The sequence below is a fragment of the Pseudorasbora parva genome, chromosome 23 (genome assembly GCF_024679245.1).
Source record: "Pseudorasbora parva isolate DD20220531a chromosome 23, ASM2467924v1, whole genome shotgun sequence".
Classification (NCBI taxonomy): Eukaryota; Metazoa; Chordata; class Actinopteri; order Cypriniformes; family Gobionidae; genus Pseudorasbora; species Pseudorasbora parva.
In genome coordinates, this window is record NC_090194.1 from 29,467,286 (window position 1) to 29,489,949 (window position 22,664).

Sequence of the window (22,664 nt, forward strand, 5' to 3'; positions counted from 1 at the left end):
TACACATACAAGCTGTCAGATGGGCGATGCTGGAATGCATCTCACCTGGCACCTGCACTCGCTCCAAGCAGAACAGAGGAGTCCAGTGATTTGCCATTGTTTGACGCGGGGAACACTGAACCGATAGGTGGTGAACAACCAGCTGTAGTTGCACGGCCGGTTCGGAGTAGGTGTGCGCCTGCATGGACCCGGGATTATGTGATGTAAAATGTGATTTAATGCATCAATAATACATAAATTGTGTCACTGCAGTTTAAGGAAAAATAACAACTGTTCTGTGAATATTTTGTGAGGGTCATAGTGAAGGTTTTGATTCCAAGTCTTACGGTTGGGAGTTCGAGGCACTCAACAAGTTCAATTAGAGTCATATTTAGTTAAAGGAGATGTAACCCTTGGGGTGCGTCCAAGCTTGAATTAAGTTTCTGTAATTCTGGGGAATAATTTAGCAGGGGGCGAGTATGAAGAGATGTGGTTCTTCTACGTGTAGTTTAATTTACTCCACTGAATAGGTGAACTGATGAATGGATGCAGAATTCCCTGAGGTGTTTGCATCTTGTGCCATAATGCATAAAGTCTTGTACTTGATCATCTAAATTAGTGTCCAAGCTTGCGGTACCTGGTTTATTTGCTCTGTCAGCTATTTCTTGTAGTGACTTAGTAGCAGTGCAGAAAATTTATTCTATTTTATAATATCTGTTCACTGTTCTCCCTGAGGAAGTACAGCTTCAACTCTCCTGGAAAGGCTTTCCACAAGGTTGAGGAGTGTGTTTATGTGAATTTTCAATCATTCTTCGAGGAGCAAATTTGTGAGGTCAGGCATTGATGTTGGACGAGAAGGCCTGGCTCACAGTCTCCACTCTAATTCATCCCAAAGGTGTTCTATCGGGTTGAGGTCAGGACTCTGTGCAGGCCAGTCAAGTTCCTCCACACCAAACTCAATCTTTCATGTCTTTATGGACCTTGCTTTGTGCACTACAGTCATGTTGGAACAGGAAGGGGCCATCTCCAAACTGTTCCCACAAACTTTTGGTATGCTGAAGCATTAAGCATTCCTTTCCCTGGAATTAAGTGACCAAGTCCAACCCCTGAAAAACAACTCCACACCCTAGTACCCTCTCTATCAAACTTTACACTTGGCGCAAAGCTGTCAGGCAAATACAGTTCTCCTAGCAACTGCCAAATCCAGACTCATCCCCATCAGATTGCCAGACTGATAAGCATAATTCGACACTACGGAGCACATGGCTCTACTGCTCTAGTCTCGTGGCGGTGTGCTTTACACCACTGCGTCCGACATTTGCATTGCACTTGGTGATGTAAGGCGTCGATGCATCTGATCGGCCATGGTAACCCATTTCATGAAGCTGTCTAAGTACTGATCTTGAGCTAATCTGAAGGCCCCATGAAATCTGGAGGTCTGTAGCTCTTAACTCTGTTCGCTGACCCCGCCCTGTGATTTTACCTGCACTCCGTATCTGAGTTGCTGTTGTTCCTAATTGCTTCCACTTTGTTATAATGCCACTAACAGTTGACCGTGGAATATTTAGTATTCAGGAAATTTCACTTATGGACTTATTGCACAGGTGGCAGCCTATATGGTACAACGCTTGAAATCACTGAGCTCCTGAGAGCGACCCATTCTTTCACAAATGTTTGTAGAAAGCCATAACTGCATAAATGTTAATCCAAATGAGAATCGAGAAATTTTTATTTTCAGCCTTGACCCAGTTCAAGGGTTCATAAAAATAAATACAGTAAAAACTGTTTCACATTTGGATTCATTAGGCCATGCATTATATTGATTTTATCAGACGTTTTGTAGATCAGTCAGACTCTGTACGCGCTATAGAGAATCTGTGTTGCAAGAGCAATTTTGCGTGGTTCATTACACAAACACACTATCATGACTCAGTCTTAGGAAGAAGCTGCAGAAATGTCACTGATTTCTGCTGCTTCCAGCCTCAAAAAAGAAGAAGAAAAGATCATTAGACCCTGCATTAAACCCATCTGTTGGATTTAACACACCCTTACAGAAGATGGAAAAGTTCTGACTCGGCTCATTCAGCTCTAACGTCACTTAATTTGCATAGTGCTGTAAGTATGGATGACCTCAGGAAGAATTATTTAAAAGAAGGGTCATGTATCAACAAGTTAATGAATAAGCAGCTGAACTTAGCATTATGGAAAAAAGTACACTTGTGCGTAGGAGCATTTTGGTTGTGTTGCGGCATGATTCTGGTGTGACCTGATTCCACTGTGTGTGTTAACTTATGTTTTCTTTTTAAGTTTCGTTGTGTTGTGCACCAGTGAGCCTCCAAACACAAGAAACTGAGGCAAACACACCAGACTGATGTAACAGCTGCTGCGTTCTTCTACAGGGTCAGTGATTCACTGTTTTTATTGTTTGATAGCTCAATACAGAAATCAGCCCACTTAATGCCAAAGAGGCACAAATTCACTTTCACTGACCTTTACTTGGACCGTTCCCTGCGTGACCTGGTGAAAGGACCTGCCTTACTCAACTCGAGCTGCCGAGTCTTTAGCCAATTTCAAGAAACTTCTGAAGACCCGTATTTTTCGGCATCACATGATATGAAATCATATGAAAGTAAACTGCAATATCGAACTGGATAATTAAAGCAGTTTAATAAAGATTTAAGGTGATGATTAAGAGTTCCAGCTTAGCATTTATTTATTCACACACATTTTCATGAAATATAATAAAGAAATACATCAACTTACTGGGAAAATATACATTAAGATATTTTATAATTGTATTGTTAGTGTTAACTGTTCATTCTGTTGTGTGTAGCAACTGGATGAATGTGGAGATGAATGTGTTTCTAGTGTTTTAACCCAATGAGGCACATCTAAACCATTATGGTAATCAAAAGGTTCTCCACTTTCCTGCAGACTTTAGCTCAAAACCTAATCAAACACACCTCAAAGGAGTTGAGAAAGCTTTACTCCAATGCAAAACAATTCATGAACATTGTCATTTAAAATTACAAAGATAAATCATACAGTGCTAATCATATCTACCTTCATGAGTGACAGCTTTATCAGTTTAATTACAACTAATGTTCTGTAAAAATATTCATCAGAGAGGATGCTGGCTGAAATATTCTCAGAGTTAGGATGATTTTAATTGTCTTTTTAAACCAGGGATAAAATAAGGCATAGATCAGTGGATTCAAACCTGAGTTAATATACAAGATCCATGTCAAAACATGTATGGTTGTGGAAGAGATTACTGATATAGAGCAGATATAATACGGAATAAAGCAAATCAGATAAGCTGTCACAATGATTCCTAATGTCAGAGCAGCTTTACTCTCAGATTTCCTCCTCACTGAACCTTCAGTTACACATTTACCACCCTTCATCAGAGCGTTTATAACTTTCACCTGCTGATGCGCAACATAAAATATCCTCAAATATAAAGTTATGATCAGGATACAAGGAAATATAAAAGACATAAACAGATCAGTGACTATCCAGGCAAATCCCACCATAACAGAACACTCTCCATAACACATGTCTGTTCTGAGTGAAGAGTCTAAATATACATTATTAATTACAATGGTAGCATTATAAGTTGAAAAACCAACCCAGCTTAGACAGATACTCATTAACATTCTAGTTGTGGTTATTTTCTGTGGGTACAGTAAAGGGTGACACACAGCCACATAACGATCAACAGCTATTAAAACTAAATTACTGAGAGATGCTGAGAAGACCAATCCAAGGATTATAATAAACAGTCTGCAGAAAGTGTCTCCAAAGTACCAACATGTCTCAATCAGTCTGATGGCATCTATGGGCATGACGAGTCCCATAAGCATGTCGGCCACTGCCAGAGAGAGAATAATCAGGTTGGTTGGAGTGTGAAGCTTCTTGAAGTGAGAGATGGAGATGATCACCAGCAGGTTCAGAAACACAGTCCATGTTGACAGCAATGAGACAAACACATACATGATACTGTATTCATATCTAGAGCGTTTCCCCTTGATACATGATGAGTTGATGCCAGGAAAGCAGTACTGAGTCTCATGATCCTCTGTCTCATTGGCCATGAGTGAGTCTCCTCCTGTTAGGAGTTTGTTCTGATCTCCTTTCATTTATACAGTGTCTGAACCAGACTGGCCCACCCATCTATTGCACAATCTGATGTAACCTACAAAAAAAAAAAAAAAAAAATCTTATGTTGACGTTTGGCTTTGAATTGCAATTGTTTCAGTCCAGATTAGGATTCTCTGCTCAAAAGTTCATGCATTTTGTTTTTGTTTTAATTCTTTACTGTCTTATTGTTTTGTGTTTTCACATGAAAGCCATGCACAGATGGAACTGAACTGAACACAGGTGGTGGTTATTGATTTGATCAGTTATCAACTGCTGTAGATCACCTGAAACTGGTCTGAGCGGTCCCCTTGGTGCGGTTACGGTGATGTCGGTGAATTAGGAATGTTGTTTCAACATTGGACACTGGAAAAATTAATGTCCAATGTTGTCAGGCAAGCTGAGGTCACAAGGTAAAAACCTTGAACTCTGTTGAAGTTTAAATCTAATTGATCGGCCATAACCAATCGCTAACATTTGGTTATGATGTATGTCACGCGCCCTTCGCCTGTTTCATACATGGAAATCCGTCAAAATAAATGTGCATTTGTGCAGGCCACCTCAGTGATAAAACCATAGGATAAAACCTAAAAATCATGCATTCAGATTGTGATTTATTCACACCACGGTGGAGTAGAGTTTTGTGATCGGGAACGTGCTGCTCATGTGGTCCGTAACATGATTGTATGCTGTAAATAAAATGGCATAAGCTTGCTATGATAATAAATGCTGCTATAAATATCGGACCAATTCAAATGTTTACGTGCTTGTATTCGAATTTGTTTGAGCGGTGATGAAATATATTGCTCTTGTAAATACCTGCCAGCATTTCAAAGAAATAAAAGTCTAGAAATGCATCCAAATAACAGCAAAGCGCAACCGTACGGTGCTCTGCAGTGGTCAAAAATGATTATAAACAGTGAATTTTGAAGTGATATATTCTTGAAAACTATTACATTACCACACGACCTTGGTGTTTGCCAAAAGCAGTAGTAATTTGTCCGGGGATTTTTACGTGGGTGGTGGGAGACGGACGGCAATAAAATAACTGACAAGCCCCTGTAACTTAAATGATGGCGATACCTTCCGACCCCGCGAGAAACAATTACTGTCCGAGTAGAGTTTCAGCCAACTCCTTCACCACTAACGGAGTGAGCTGAAAAATCAAACTTTTCCCGAATTCACCCTGTTGGGGAGGAGGACCACAACACCAACAATGCCTCATGGGAGGCATGGGATTTGCCTGGATAGTCACTGATCTGTTTATGTCTTTTATATTTCCTTGTATCCTGATCACAACTTTATATTTGAGGATATTTTATGTTGTGCATCAGCAGGTGAAAGTTATAAACGCTCTGATGAAGGGTGGTAAATGTGTAATGGAAGCTTCAGTGAGGAGGAAATCTGAGAGTAAAGCTGCTCTGACATTAGGAATCATTGTGACAGCTTATCTGATTTGCATTCCGTATCATATCTGTTCTTTTACAGTAATCTCTTCCACAAACCATACAAGTTTTGACATGGATCTTGTATATTAACTCAGGTTTGAATCCACTGGTCTATGCCTTATTTTATCCCTGGTTTAAAAAGACAATTAAAATCATCCTGACTCTGAGAATATTTCAGCCAGCATCCTCTCTGATGAATATTTTTACAGAACATTAGTTGTAATTAAACTGATAATGCTGTCACTCATGAACGTAGATATGATTAGCACTGTATGATGTAATTCTCAGAGTAATTAGCCTATGCCAGAGTGGTGGCATAAGCGCTCAAAACAAACTTCAGACACAGACGCTGCAACGGGCTTTTACGCGTGGCACACCAGCCATATATTGAAATATTTTAATGGCAGGTGTAGGGATGGCGAAAACAACATTTTCTTGACCGACCACCGAGCTTCATTAGCCGGTTGAAACCGGTTAACCGATTAGTTTAAAATATACTGCGCTATTTGAAATAACAGCCGCGAGCCTGCTCTCTCTCTCTCTCTCTCTCTCTCTCTCTCTCTCTCTCTCTCTCTCTCTCTCTCTCTCTCTCTCTCTCTCTCTCTCTCTCTCTCTCTCACACACACACACACACACACGCACTGTCCTAGCGCTGCCGCCTCCCTTCCACTCACGTCACTTTTTTTAAATCCCACACAGCGCGAAACATGAGTCCCGCAAACGCGCCGCAGAGGAGCTTGTTTGCAATCTGAGGACAAATGGCTCCTTAGTTTCGAAATGGTTTGGGTACAAGGTGATCGCGTTGAAAATAAAGGCATTTGTCTAGCGTTAGAAGCTCATTTGTAACATTGCCGCGGCTCATTTAAGAAAATGACAGCTCCGAAGAGACGTCGCTTTAGTTAGAGCTAACAATAATAAAGAAAGACGATCAACACCTTATGTGTTACCACTGAAATGTAGATGTAATGTACATTTCCAAATGTAAGCCCATCTTAAGCGAAATGCACGCTTCATACTGTCGTCTGCTCTGGCTCTAACCTCGAGTGTTTAGCCTGTTTACTTTTTGCAAACCTTGTGAGCGCGCAAACCCAAACGCTGTGACCTCGCGCCAAATGTTTTTATTGGTTTATTAAGTATGTAGACCAAATTTTACTAGTCAATATTACTTTGTATTAGTATTCATAATCAGTTATCATTCTGTATTATTATTATTTTTTATAATCATTTATAACCATTGTATGCTTGAATATATGTATGTTAGAGAAGACATGAGAGAGCTAGACACTGTATGCACATGTGTGTTCGGTTCCATGTATGAGAGTGGGGGCCGGGTGCATGTACACAGGGGAGTTATGGACAGGATGTGTGTGTGTAAGTTTCAGTGCATATGTTGACTTAACAATTCGCTATACATTCCATTTAATGGAAACCATATGTTCTTTGGGGTGCACAAAACCACAAGCCCTTTGTATGAAGAGCAGAGAATGGACGTTGGAGTACGACAGAGAAGCTGCGTATAACATCACTCCAGAAACGTTCTCTCCTATGTCTGACTAACATATTAAATAAAAGAGATCTCTTGACAAAACAACTGGTGTCTGGTCCCGTGCATTAAACAACGGGGGAAAAGAGACAAAAGTCTAGGTCTACATTTTGGCGTCACGGTAACAGGATTGCATCTTCAGCCGTTTGTCTCAGTCTATCAGGTAAGACTTTTTTTCCTTTCTAAGATGAGTCTGCCTGATGATTAGAGACATTGCCTGAGACTGCTAAAAGAACTGTTATTATAAATACCAGTTGTGTTGCCAATGGATATGTGTCAGACATAGTAAAAAAATATGAAACAAAATAATATTTAATTTTATTGGAATTATTTAAGTTGCTCAGATCAGTGGACCTCCAAAAAAATATTTGAATGAAGCTGGGGTAAAAGTGGATCTTTGGTAAAGAAGACCATTTAGTCAAATTTTCGGGAGAATAAGCCATAAGGCGATTTAGCAATTAGCTTGACATGACTGTGAGGTGGTGGAATGTGGCGATTTTGCGCTGGCTGTAGAGTCTAAAATATTTCACACACTGAAGATCCGTGCTGTTACAGACAGGCGGGGAAGGTGTTAAGCTGGGTTTGATTTAAGCGATTTAAAGTGGCGGATCTGGACTTTAAGTAAGTCCTGTAAATAAGAATCCTAAAACGTTTAAATACGCTGGAGTAGCTAAAATTGCGGGCATTCTGATCTTGACAATGAAGCTGTTCAAAATTTGAGGAGGATAAATAGATCTGAGTTCAACTGAATAAAGAAACTAAATCAACAGGAAGAAATTGTCCTGAGTTAAACTAAAAAAAAAAGAAAGAAAAACAATTGAAATTATAAGAGAAACTTTTATTTAAATTTTGACCCTCTTTTCTTTTGTTCTTGAGTTATTAGGAGGGATAGGGAGAGAGCAGGGCAGCCCCTCCCTTCAGAATTCATCCTATAGACACACACACATAGCTTAGGGAAAGGAAGAAAAGGGAGAGAGAACCAGGTAGCCCCCTCCCTTGGAAATCAGCTCACACACACACACACACACACACACACATACACACACACACACACACACACACAGCTTAGAGAGAGAGAGAGAAGTGAAGTAGCTTTCCTTTGGAAATCCACACACACACACAGACATAGCCTGCTGTTTTAAGCACAGACAGTGACCAATAATTTGAAAATGGCAGAAGGCTGTAACAGCAGAATAATTTCTGCATGGTATCTGGAAAAGAAAAGCAAGAAGCAAACAAAGTTTTTGAAGAAAGGACTTGATATTAACGCATCTATGGATGAGCAGTTAAGCTGGTTCGAAAAACAAAAAGACTCTATCAAGTTAAAAGTTTTTCCAATAATGGCAGCTAATTGGATTGTGAAACAAGGTGGAGTTTGTTGCAGCATTGATGGTTGTCCAGTTCCACTTGCTGAAGCAATGAAGCCTCAAGTTGAAGCATATAACAAGCTGAGCAAAATCATGTCTATCACATGTTCAGAAAAAGAACACATCACCAGTGATGATTCATTTGATCCAGATTGGAAAGAGATAATAGCTGAAGCTGAAAGGAAATATTCAGAAACATCAGCAAAATCGGTAACAACCGTAGTGCCGCCTCCTTACAAGCCAATTTATCCGACTTTGCCTGAACAATGTACAAGTTATTCCAAACCTCTGATACAGCCACAAGCTTTAAGCTCAAATAGAGTCCCAGTTGACAAAATGTATATAGCATCTGCACAAGCAGCTCCAATAATTACCAGATCCAAATCATCTCAGCCAAACAGAGACATGCTGCGATGTACGCCAGTACGCAACTATGGATTGGACTGGGGTGAAGAGACAAGAGATGACGACATGATCACAATTGATAAAGTTGTTCCTGAATTTTCTCCACTTGCTGTTAAAAAGGAAGAATTACAATCAGAAATGATGACAGAAGAGAGACCATTCACACCAGGAGAACGTCAAGCCATTCTCACCGCCTTGCCTCCATTGAAGAGACAAGATCCAAACACCGAGTTTTGGAGAGAATTAGATTCCTTGATTGAGGCACATCAAATGACACTAAGAGACATACACACCATTGTGAAAGCTAAAATCCCAAGAGACAGATGGGAACGCTTGCCAGCGTCGATAACAACAGCCCAATGGATAGACTTGTGGGTGGATGGCCAGGGACGACCCCTGGGTCTTTGGCAAGCCTTAGATGTGTTCCGAAAAGAAATCCAAGAGATCTTGGGCAGTGGTAAAATTCCTTTCACATCGGTGACATTGATTAAACAAAAAGATGATGAATCTCCAGATGAATACGCCTTGCGCAAATGGAATAATTATGAAAGATGGGCACTCTGTGCTAAGAAAGATCCAGACAGAGATGATGTACAGTTTACTGACACGCTCGTGGATGGTTTTAGCACAAAATACCAACAAGCTTTGTCACTTGGAGTCAATCCAGGAGAAACATTTGACCAAATTATGCAATGGGCTGGTCGTCTAGAGATGGCTATGAGATCAAACAAGGATGAAGGAAACAAGTCAAATCGAAGAGGAGTGGCATCACTTCAGTCTTCAAAGTTCACAGTTTGTAGCAATTGTCGAAAGCCTGGACACTTCAGAAGAGACTGTTGGGCTAAAGGAGGAGGAGCCGAAGGAAAAGGTCCGTCATTTAGACAAGCCAATCTGAAAAACAAGGATGAAACACCTCAAGGAAAGATGTGGACTGAAGAGCAAGTTCGCCATCTTATTGAGGGAATTATGCGTCCGCAATAGGAATCAGCGGCCTCCTGTATGAACAAGAAAAGTGACAATCGACTTTTCATTCCTGCACTAATAGGGGGCCACCCATGTGATTGTCTTTTAGACACGGGAGCATCTATTTCTATAACTGATCTGAACTTACCAACGACACATGAAACTATGGAAGTTGAAGGAGTTGGAGGAGAAATAACAACGTTTCGCAAAAGTATACCAGTTCCTTTGCAAATACATGAAGATTAAGTATTATGGACATCTTTATGGGTGGGACCTAATTCACAAGGAAGTCTTATTGGCATGGACATTCTACCATTGTTGAACATGATCATATTCACTGACAGTCGCCAAATTGCTACAACAGCTGGAATAATACCACATGAAGATCGCACATGTAGTATAAGTTCTGTTGGTGCAGCAAAACCCATCATCAGAGACTGGGGAAAAGAAGGTGTGTGGGGTCTTCTGTGTAGCTTATATCCAGATGTTTGGGCTAAACACAAATTGGATTGTGGAAAAGCCAACATTGATCCCATTGTTATTGAGGGACCAATACATGCCCCTCATAAACAATATCCCATTCGACCTGAAGCAAGACAAGCCGTGGAAGAGATTGTGGCAGACTTGGAAGCTGAAGGGATCGTCAGACAAACTTCATCTACTACCAACAGCCCTGTCTGGCCTGTCAAGAAATCTGATAATTCATGGAGATTAACCATTGACTATACAAGACTTAACAGTGTAACACCAAAACCACACCCTATTGTGGCTAATCCTGCTACCATTCTGAATGATATTCCAGGAAATGCAAGGATTTTTACAGTACTAGATGTGCTGTCAGCTTTCTGGTCTATACCTATTGATGAAAGATCTCAAGAGAAATTGGCCTTCACTGTGGGTGCAAAACAGTATGTTTGGAAACGACTCCCACAAGGTCTTAATTTATCTCCAGTTGTATTTCATAGAGCTCTGGACCAGTTCTTAACGGAGCAAAAAGCTGAAATTGAGAGCTCAGGAAGTGTCTGCCTTCAATATGTTGATGACTTGTTGATTGCAAGCCCAGATGAAAACAGTCATGTATCAGCTCTGAACATTGTACTACAAGCTCTAAGGAAAGGAGGATTTAAAGTCAACCCTGACAAAGCACAGCTGGCCAAATCCAAGGTTATCTATTTAGGCCAAGAAATATCTGTCGAGGGAAGGAGGATGACAACAGAGCGAGTAGAGGCATTACGGCAACTTCCAAAACCTCAAACAGTTACAGGAATGCGGAAAGTGATGGGACTTTTTAACTATTGTCGGCAGTATATACCTGATTTTGCCAGCATCACAAGCCCTCTCATTGACCTGTACAAAGGAGGAAAGCCTGGAGTGGAACAGATACTCTGGACAACAGAAGCTGAGGAAGCATTTACTTCTATGAAAGAGAAACTGATTTCAGCCCCAGCTTTGGGACTTCCTGATGGCAGGTTGCCATTTCATTTGTGGACCAAGGTAGGAGATGAGACCTACTCAGCAATACTGTGTCAAAAACCAGGTGATCGGTACAAACCAGTTGGATACTTTTCCACAAAAATTCCTGTCACCATGATAGGTCAACCACGATGTATACAAGCCCTCGATGGTGCCACATGGGCAGTGGATGCTGTGGAAAATCTGATAGGAGCACAAACTATCATATTGCATACTCAGCACAGTATAGTGACGCTGTTGAACAACACAAACATCAAGACTATCACTGATACGAGGAGAGCAAAATGGGAAGCAACTTTGTTGAACAAGGATTTGAGAGTGGAAATAATCAGAGACACATCCCTTAACCCTGCAACAATGATGCTGGAACCACATGAGGGAATACCACACGAGTGTGAAAAACAAGTGGAAGAAGAAAGCCATGGTCCAGTTAATCCAATTCCTCTTGAAAATCCAGACAAGGAGTTATGGGTCGATGGATCCAGTTACTACGTCAATGGAAAGCGACATACTGGATGGGCGGTTGTGGAAGCTGATGGAACTGTTGTGAAGAAAGGAGCTATTTCTGGACAGTTTTCAGCACAAGCAGCTGAACTCATAGCACTTACGGAAGCTCTTGAACTATCGGAAGGAGATCGAGTTAACATCTATACAGATAGTCGTTATGCTTTTGCCGTGGTTCATGACTACCTTGCCCTATGGAAAAGACGTGGACTAATCACTAGCAGTGGGAGCGAAATACAACATGCTTCCATAATTCGTCGCTTGATTGCAGCATGCCACTTACCAAAAGAAGCAGCCGTGGTCAAAGTGAAATCACATCAATCTGACAAGTCCAAGGAAAGCCAAGGAAATTCTGCAGCCGATGCAGCAGCGCTACTTTCCCTTACTCATGTTACCTTGGTTAAGGAAAACAGGAAAGACAATCCTGAGCTCCATCTTTTGTCATATCAAACAGAGACAGATGAAGAGAAAGAACAATGGATAAAATCAGGAGCAAAAGAAGATGATCAGAGTATCTGGAGGATTCCAACGGGACAAGTGGTGATGCCTGTCGGAACAAGAAGAGAACTAATGCAGCTGTATCATGGAAAAGTGCATGCTGGAGCAAAAGCAATGAAAGCTCAAATCAGCGAGACGTGGTGGTGGCCACGAATGATGAGAGACATTGATGATTATTGCAGGAGATGCTTGATCTGCATGAAAGCAAATGTGGGAAAACCTGTAAAGGTGCGAATGTCACATGCACCAAGACCCACAGGCCCATGGACAAATATCCAAATCGATTTCACAGGACCTTTGTCTCCCAGTGGAGGGTACCAATACATTCTAGTAATAATAGACAGATTTACTAGGTGGGTGGAAGCATTCCCTACAAAAACTTGCACTGCTGAAGCAACAGCACGAGTAATGGTGGAAGAAGTTTTTCCTCGATGGGGTCTTCCATATGAAATTGATTCGGACAATGGAACTCACTTCACTGGAAAACTGATGAAGGAAGCAATGAAACTGATGGGGATCAAACAGAAGTTCCACATACCGTACAGGCCAGAAAGTTCGGGATTTGTAGAACGAATGAACAGATCGTTAAAAACGTCACTTACCAAAGCCATTCTGCAGACTGGCCAAGGTTGGCACAAGTTATTGCCTGCCATCTTGTGGAACTTAAGAGCGACTCCAAACAGAGTAACAGGACTGACCCCTTTTGAACTGATGACTGGAAGAGCAATGGTTCTACCACCTGATGCGCCGCCTCCCGCGGGAACAGGAGGAGATTCAACTTTGTTCCAGGAGAAGTTACGACGCTATCTCACCATGCTGGACAAAGCTACCAAAGACAATAACAAGAAAGTGCGAGAGGCTCAGAAGCAATGGGATGAAAAACACACCACTACTGATATTCCACACATTCCCGAATTAGGCAGTTTTGTTATGGTCAAACGCATTGCTAGGAAAGGTTTAGAACCTAGATGGGAGGGACCATATGAGATACTCTTAACAATTAACAGATACGAGTGTTTGCCTTAAAGGGAAGGGTGTAGGGACAGATAGATGGTATCACTGGTCACAAGTTAAACCTTGTTTAGTGAATGAACAAAATGATAGTGAAGGTTTATGGCCTGAAATTGAGAAATGTTTATCCATTACCTTTAAAGATTGGGTAACAAAGGAATGATATTTAATTTATTTTTCTGCTTCCATTTCAGGAATCATTTCCATTTACATTGATTAGAGATGGTTGTAAGTTATTCTCGATGCAACAATGTTATCGTAGCAAATGGAGTAGCTAAATTGTTGTCTGAGAAGAAATTATCACAAATTCCAGGGAATTTATCATGGTCAGAATGGATACTTCTGATTATGGTTGGAGTTTTTGTATTTCTGTTAGTGATACAACTCATAAAATGTGTTACTAGGAGGAAAAGTAACAAATCTGCTAGACTGGTTATTTCTAACCATACCACAGAGACTGGGAGCTATAGAGTGAAATAGGAGATTTTACACTATACTATTTACAGAACACAACCTCATGAACAATTACACCTGCTTACTGATTCACAACCCCAAGGGATAGGAAATCTTTAACATCAACTTTTATGTTAGTTTGTTGTTTTGGCCAGGAACTGGAGGAATTCAGGGCCCGAATGAGTCCAGGCACTGGTGAAGATTCATTAGGTTTTACTTTCTTAGAAGATTGGGGTTTCATAGTAAATGCATACACATAGATGTAAATGACACATAGTATGCGGGGACATAACATGGGTTGGGGTTCTTTGCTATTTGTTTTTTGTTATTTGTTGTTTTGTTTTTGTTCGTTTCTGTTTCTATTTTTCTATCTTTTGTGTTTGTTCCTTTGTTGTATTCTTCTTCCTCACTATCACTTCAATAGGTTGCAACTTGGGGTGATGTGTGGAACGGACGGTCGTAGTTCCAGAATGGGGGAGATGTAGACCAAATTTTACTAGTCAATATTACTTTGTATTAGTATTCATAATCAGTTATCATTCTGTATTATTATTATTTTTTATAATCATTTACAACCATTGTATGCTTGAATATATGTATGTTAGAGAAGACATGAGAGAGCTAGACACTGTATGCACATGTGTGTTCGGTTCCATGTATGAGAGTGGGGGCCGGGTGCATGTACACAGGGGAGTTATGGACAGGATGTGTGTGTGTAAGTTTCAGTGCATATGTTGACTTAACAATTCGCTATACATTCCATTTAATGGAAACCATATGTTCTTTGGGGTGCACAAAACCACAAGCCCTTTGTATGAAGAGCAGAGAATGGACGTTGGAGTACGACAGAGAAGCTGCGTATAACATCACTCCAGAAACGTTCTCTCCTATGTCTGACTAACATATTAAATAAAAGAGATCTCTTGACAAAACAACTGGTGTCTGGTCCCGTGCATTAAACAACGGGGGAAAAGAGACAAAAGTCTAGGTCTACAAGTACAAACAGAGTTATGAAAAATTGAGTGCGAGGGATATGTTCACTTCACACAAAAAGATTTTGGAATGAGATGGCTAACTGTAGTAGCGTTTAGTCCACTGTATAATAGCCTAATTTAGAGATCACTTTTTTTTTTTCAACCGACAACTTTGATCGGTTAACGTTGATACGGTCAACCATCGGTCATCGGTTAACATCCCTAGGCAGGTGTTAACTTTACCAACAGTCTTGCTTGAAAAAAGGTTCTAAATAAAATAAAAATGTAGTCCATACTACCTTTATTTGTTTTGTATATAATTTGAAACTGCATTTCTACATTGCAATTTTGTATAGACTATTCATAAGCTGAATTAACAGAAAAATTGCTATATCGTTATGCATATCGTTATCGGTATCTCAAATTAGCTATATCGGGATATGAATTTTTGGCCATATCGCCCAGTCCTAGCTGGGAGATATTAAAGCAGAGATGCGTTCTTACACAGGAATACAAGCATTTAAAATGAACTTACGTTGTTCATGCATCATGACTATGTTGGCATGACATAGGGAGCATACATACACACAGGGATATATTATATACATTCTGGAATAGTTTAATTGAAGGCTGCATAAAGAAAGTGTTTATGAGTATCTGTGTGTGTCTCTGTCTAAGAGAGGGGGGTCATGGAACCAGATTAGAATCTGATTGAAGTGGTCAGAGTCCTCCAAAGATGCATGTTCTACTTTGGCTAGGTCACAAAACCTTCAAAGATGTCAACTCCCCTAGACTCTTCGGCATCGGGCCCCTAATTTATATGCGACTAAAAGCTATCCACCATTAACGTCAGGATTGACTCATCTTTGATCCTGGTGAAAGAGACTCCAGACGCTACAGCAGTAAGAGAGGAGGAAATATATTGTAAATCTCTCGCAGCAGAATGCTGCATCTGTGGCCCTGTTCCAAACGGCACCCTATACCCCTCACGATCTTCCTCTGAGTCCACACTTTCACAATGTTATACCGCCTTGACTGCTGGGTAGAAGTCCTCTGCGTAGCTCGCGCATCGAGGGCGCAAAGGGGGCGCTGACTAGCACCCTTCTTAAAACTTAAATGACGAATGGGGACACCCTACGGTCTTGTGGACTTAACGGACACGCGCACGCAAAAAATATTTATGAATCGTAACCTGCCAGGAAGGTCACAAAAATCCCACACACAAATTCAAAGCAGTCCACACACGTGTGACGATTTGCAAATGCAGATTCAACGATCCTTAAATACATGCAACATCTTTCATAAATGTGTGATGGAAATGTATTCAAGAACTTGATATAAACATATTTGTGTAAAGATTTTTTATTTATTTAGGTAAGATGCATTTGTGTGAGCATTTGGGGAAATATTTATGCTTTAACTTGTGGGTTATGAATTGTGTTCCCTTTCGTTCAGTCACTCCGACGTAACGTCAGTGACTGACGAATGGGGGTCTTGCTTAGAAGCCTATCATCTCCGAGACTAGAAAGCGCCCAATGGCAGTGCCAATGCCATGGGCATGCAAGATTTGCATGCGTAACTCCGCCTACCCACGTGGGTATATAAGGAAGTAGCTGGCATAACCGCATTATGTTTTAATGCTTCGGAGCCAAAGGTTACTCACCTTTCACTCCTACAAGCCTTCTGAGTTAAGTCAGTTCTTCGAGACGAAGGATCTTCCAGTCGGTGTTGGTGTTTGGCGTGTTCCAGTGGTCACTTACTTCCTGCCTGCTGGTCAGACGATTGGTTCCAGGTGGTTTGTGGTCCCCTGGGCGCTTCGGCATCGACTGCGAGGTTAAATCCTCTCACAAAAAGAGCGCACACGTGGCGCGTCCTTTTCAGGATGTCTCGCCCGTGTGCTTCTGGGTGTGGCCGGTCTCTACACTCTTCCGAAAGGGCACTCGCACTGTCTGGCATGCTTGGACGAGATGTCGGTGACCGCATCACAAGGTGGGCTAGAGTCCTCAGAGGATGATGATTCGGCTGTGCTGCCACCTCCGGGCGCATCAGCATTGCCCGAGTCGGACCCGGAGCTGACAGCCATGCTTGCCCGGGCGGCCGCGGCGCTTGGTCTGGAGTGGAACCCTCCGCCCCGGCCAGAGCGTTCGCGGCTCGATGATTGGTTTTTGTATGCGCCACGTCAGGACAGCCGTCCTGTGTGTGCCCCCAATTCCTTTCTTCCCGGAGGTGCATGAGGAGGTTGCGCGCTCGTGGAGGGCCCCCGTGTCTTCCCGCAAGCGTTTGGCAGCCTCTTCCGCCTTCTCCGCCCTCGATGGGGCGGCGGCTAGAGGGCACTCTGGGGTCCCCCCGGTGGAGCGTTCTGTGGCGATGCAACTGTGTCCCCAGAGCGCCTCCTCCTGGCGTGGCGATCCTAAGCACCCCTCCAAGGCCTGTAGATTCACATCTTCCATGGTGTCGAAGACCTACAGAGCTGCGGGGCAGGCCACCGCTTCTTTGCATGCCATGGCAACTCTTAAGGCCTACCAGGCCAAGTTGCTGTGCGACATGCACGAGGGTGGTGCCGACCCAGGGCTCAGAGATGAGCTGCGTGCCGCGACCGACCTTGCCCTCCGGGCGCAGAAGGTTACCGCACGCTCCCTGGGCAGGGTGATGTCCACATGTGTGGTCCAGGAGAGACACTTATGGCTCAACCTGGCCGATTTGCGGGATGCCGAGCGGACTCGTTTCCTCGACGCCCCCATATCCCAGACTGGGCTATTCAGCGGTGCGGTCGAGAGCTTCGCCCAACAGTTCTCGGCCGCCCAGAAGCAGACTGAGGCTATCAAACATATACTGCCCCGGCGGCCCGCTGCTGCACCCAAAGCGCCGCCGGCACAGTCGCCTCAGCTGCCTCGCCGCCAAGGGCGGCCTCCTGAGATCCCCCCCGCTCCCGCGTGGCCACAGCAGCAGCCTTCACCCGGGCAGCGCCGCGGAGCGTGCCGCAAGAAGCAGCCCCAGTCCGCAGCAGCCCCGCAGCCCGCTAAACGCCAGGCTAAGCGGCGCTCCTGAGGCGGACAGCTCAGAGATGGGCAGTTCTTTCCAGGAGACGGCAGCAGGGCCGCTCCTTCCCCCGGTGGAGGGCCGGGGGAGAATCTTTCGTTCTGCTGCCGCTATGGTGGCAGCACCATATTATGGTTAAAGAAAGAACTGACATACCCATCTCTGAGCACCCAGAGACCGGTGACGGCAGTGTGCGCCGCCCCCAGGCCACGCCGCTCTCGTCCCTCTCTGTCGCCAGCCCCCTCTCAGAGCAGACCCCAGTGGAACGCGAGTCCTTCCCTGGTCTCCTCTGTCAGGGCGCAGCCTTACCGCCGCCCCGACACCGGGCCGCTAAGCCACCCGAGTCCGGGCCGGTAACGCTGCCTCGCTGCCCCACCGAGGGTACGCCGGTGCTCTGTATGACCCCGCTGGTACACTCCCTGGGAGCGTGGCTACATGGCTACAGCTGCCGGGACTGTCCGCTGGGTCGCACAGACCATCCGGCTCGGCTATGCGATTCAGTTCGCGCGAGCTCCTCCCCGCTTCCGGGGTGTCCGGTACACCATGGTGGGGTCCAATGCCCCAGTCATGCGTGCGGAAATCGCAACCCTACTGACGAAGGGCGCGGTCGAGCTCGTCCCTCCAGCCGAGATGAAGTCCGGCTTTTACAGCCCTTACTTCATTGTACCGAAGAAATCCGGTGGGTTACGACCGATCCTGGACCTTCGCGTCCTGAACCGATCCCTGTACAGGCTTCGGTTCAGGATGTTGACTGCGAAACGCCTTTTCGAATGCGTTCGTCCATGCGATTGGTTTGCAGCGATCGACCTGAAGGACGCCTACTTCCATGTGTCCATCCTTCCGCGACACAGACCGTTCCTACGGTTTGCGTTCGAAGGGCGGGCATATCAGTATGCCGTACTACCATTCGGGCTAGCTCTGTCCCCTCGCGTCTTCACGAAGATTGTCGAGGCTGCCTGAGGGGCGCAAGGGGTTCGCATCCTGAACTATCTCGACGACTGGCTCATACTGGGCCACTCTCGGGACCGGGTGTGCGAACACAGAGATCTGGTTCTTCACCACTTAGCTCGTCTGGGCCTTCGGGTCAACTGGGAGAAGAGCAAACTCTGCCCAGTGCAGAGGATCTCTTTTCTCGGTATGGAGATCGACTCGGTCGCCATGTGTGCGCAGCTTACCGGCGTGCGCGTGCAGTCACTGCTGACTTGCCTCCGTCAGATAGAGAGCAAGAGTGCGGTTCCACTGAAACTATTTCAGAGGCTCCTGGGGCATATGGATTCTGCAGCCGCGGTGACGCCGCTCGGATTGCTTCATATGAGACCGCTTCAGCACTGGCTTCGCGATCGAGTCCCGAGATCGGCATGGCAGTCTGGCACGCTCCGGGTCCCAGTGACTCGGGCCTGCAGACAGACACTCACCCAGTGGTCGAACCTCAGATTTCTACGGGCAGGTGTGCCCTTAGAATGAGTTTCCCGGCATGTTGTTGTGTCAACAGATGCATCCACCACGGGCTGGGGTGCCATGTGCAATGGACATGCAGCCGCCGGCTCTTGGTCAGAGAGCCAGAGCCGCCTGCATATCAATTGCCTCGAGTTGCTGGCAGTACGGTTCGCCCTGCACCGCTTCCTAGCATTGTTGAAGGGTCAACACGTTCTAGTCAGATCGGACAATACGGCCGTAGTAGCGTACATCAACCACCAAGGCGGTCTACGCTCCCGCCGCAGGTCCCTTCGTGCTGTCCATATCCCGGGGATCCTGAACCGTGCAGCCGACAAGCTCTCACGGTTTCAGCCAATCCCTGGGGAGTGGAGACTCCATCCCCAGTCGGTGCAGCTGATCTGGGATCAGTTCAGGGACGCACAGGTAGATCTGTTTGCCTCCCACGACTCGTCCCATTGCAGCCTGTACTATTTCCTGACTGAGGGCACGCTCGGCACGGATGCACTGGCGCACAGCTGGCCGCAGGGCCTACGCAAGTATGCGTTTCCCCCAGTGAGCCTTCTTGCACGTTTTTTTGTGCAAGGTCAGGGAGGACAAGGAGCAGGTCACGTTGGTCGCCCCGTACTGGCACGGCCGGACCTGGTTCCCAGAACTAGTTCTCCTTGCGACAGCCCCTCCCTGGCCGATTTCTCTGAGACAGTATCTCCTCTCTCAGAGACGGGGCACCCTGTGGCACCCGTGTCCCGATCTTTGGAACCTCCACGTGTGGCTCCTGGACAGGACGCGGCAGGTTTGAGTACCCTACCACCTACGGTGGTGGCTACCATCACTTCCGCTTGGGCCGAGTTCACGAGACAGGCCTATGCGTTGAAGTGGAACCTCTTTGTCAATTGGTGCTCTTCTCGCAAAGAAGACCCCTGTAAATGCCCGATCGGGTCTGTGCTCTCTTTCCTCCAAGAAGGGTTGGATCGAAGGCTGTCTCCATCCACCCTGAAGGTTTATGTGGCCACTATCGCCGCCTATCATGACCTCTTGGATGGTAAAACGGTAAGTTAGCACGACCTGGTCATCAGGTTCCTGAGGGGTGCGAGGAGACTACATCCTCCTCGTGCTCCTCTCGTACCCTCTTGGGACCTCTCAGTAGTTCTAAGTGCCCTGCAGAGGGCCCCATTTGAGCCTTTGCGGTCAGTAGATGTTAAGTTCTTGTCTATGAAGACAGCGCTCCTGACCGCATTGGCCTCCCTCAAGAGGGTAGGGGACCTGCAGGCATTTTCAGTTGGCGAAGCGTGCCTGGAATTCGGGCCGGCTGACTCTCACGTGATCCTGAGACCCCAGCCTGGATATGTGCCCAAGGTTCCCACCACTCCGTTCAGAGACCAGGTGGTGAACCTGCAAGCACTGCCTTTGGAGGAGGCAGACCCAGCCTTGGCATTGCCCTGTCCAGTACGCGCCCTTCGCGCTTACGTAGACAGGACGCAGTGTTTCAGGACCTCAGACCAGCTCTTTGTCTGTTATGGTGGGAAGCTGAAAGGGAAGGCTCTCTCAAAGCAAAGGCTGTCACACTGGATAGTGGACACCGTTGTTTTGGCTTACCAGCAGCAGGGACGTCCATGTCCCCTTGGGGTCAGGGCCCACTCCACTCGGAGTGTGGCCTCCTCTTGGGCTTTAGCACATGGCGCTCCGCTGACAGAGCTGCAGAGCTGCAGGCTGGGCGACACCAAACACATTCGCCAGGTTTTATAACCTCAGAGTGGAGCCTGTATCCGACTATGTATTCGCCTCTACAAGTGGCCGGTAATGGATTGGCTCAGGTGTCTTCGCTTGCTCGCCATTCCACTCCACGGACTGGATATGTGCGATAATCTTCTCAGGTGAGCTCCCCGAGAGCCCTGAGCTCCTCCAACACTGACGATGCGGATGCCAGTAAGTCTGCCCTTAGCCCAGACACTCGTGTCCGGCCAGGTGCCCCATGTGCATGGTTCCCCTCCGGCGACCCCCACATGTGTATTTCCACTGTAAGCCTCCCTGAGCGGGTGTATTCCCTTGGCAACCTTGCCACCCCCTGGGGTTAAAAATCCACCTGCAGCTGGTACCCCAGTGATCTTCCGTATGCAGCCCCCTGGGGTCATACGTGTATTCTTAAGTCCTCCCTACGGGTAGGCATGTTGGCGCATATCTCCTCCTTGAATATGCCTCCCAGTGTACCTTATTATTCCTGCGTTAAGTAGAGGCCTTTGACTGTCCTAACTTGCATCAGGGCTCTCACGCTTGCGCAGGGCACTGGAAGACAGCCAATTGGCGTTATTTCATTGGGACCCCCATTCGTCAGTCACTGACGTTACGTCGGAGTGACTGAACCAAAGGGAACGTCTCGGTTACGTATGTAACCCTCGTTCCCTGAGGAGGGAACGGAGATGTAACGTCCCATTGCCACATCCGCTGTACCGCTGGAACGGAGTTCAACTTGGCTCCTCAGCAGGTAAAACATAATGCGGTTATGCCAGCTACTTCCTTATATACCCACGTGGGTAGGCGGAGTTACGCATGCAAATCTCGCATGCCCATGGCATTGGCACTGCCATTGGGCGCTTTCTAGTCTCGGAGATGATAGGCTTCTAAGCGAAACCCCCATTCGTCAGTCACTGACGTCACGTCTCCGTTCCCTCCTCAGGGAACGAGGGTTACATACGTAACCGAGACATTTTGAATTTACGAATCCGATTTTATAAATGTGAATTGTGCAGTGCATTTATGAATTTTGTTTTGTAAATGTATTATTATTGAGGCTGATCTGGCTCCATAGGCCTGTGACTGTATGAGCTGCAAGTTTCCTACTAACATGTTGCAATTTTCTTCTTTGGTTTTTAATGCTTTATTTAAAATCACAACCAACATAAACAATTGAATAATTGAAGTCAGATACGCAAATGAATACATTTTGACATCACTACCAGGAAATAATCTGCTTTATTAATAAATTCTTGTAAACACAGTTTAATTGCATTGTTGGATACTGGGGCATCTGAGTCATTTGTTTTAGGGTCTGACCAACCCTTTTCTTCCACAGTCATGTTGGAACAGGAAGGGGCCATATCCAAACTTTTACCACAAAGTTTTGGTGTGCTGAAGCATAAAGTGTTCCTTTCACTGGAATTAAGGGGACAAGTCCAACTCCTGAAAAACAACCCCACACCATAATCCCCTCTCCACCAAACTTTTCACTTGGCACAAAGCTGTCAGGCAAGTACCGTTCTCCTAGCTACCGCCAAATCCAGACTCATCCCCATCAGATTGCCAGACAGATAAGCATGATTCGTCACTCCAGAGAACACGGCTCTACTGCTCTAGTCTAATGGCGTGCTTTACACCAGTGGTTTTCAAACCCTTGGTCGCGAGTTAGCTTACATTAAAAATTTAAAAATATAAATAT

The 22,664-nt window shown here is 45.2% G+C and overlaps 1 protein-coding gene across 1 annotated transcript; it reads right to left on the bottom strand.

Moving 5' to 3' along the window:
* Window positions 1-3,077: 3,077 nt before the first annotated feature.
* Window positions 3,078-4,225, bottom strand: LOC137062464 (trace amine-associated receptor 13c-like). The gene has a single exon (XM_067433326.1). The coding sequence runs from the start codon at window positions 4,119-4,121 to the stop codon at window positions 3,078-3,080; it is 1,044 nt and encodes a 347-aa protein (XP_067289427.1). The 5' UTR covers window positions 4,122-4,225.
* Window positions 4,226-22,664: the final 18,439 nt, after the last annotated feature.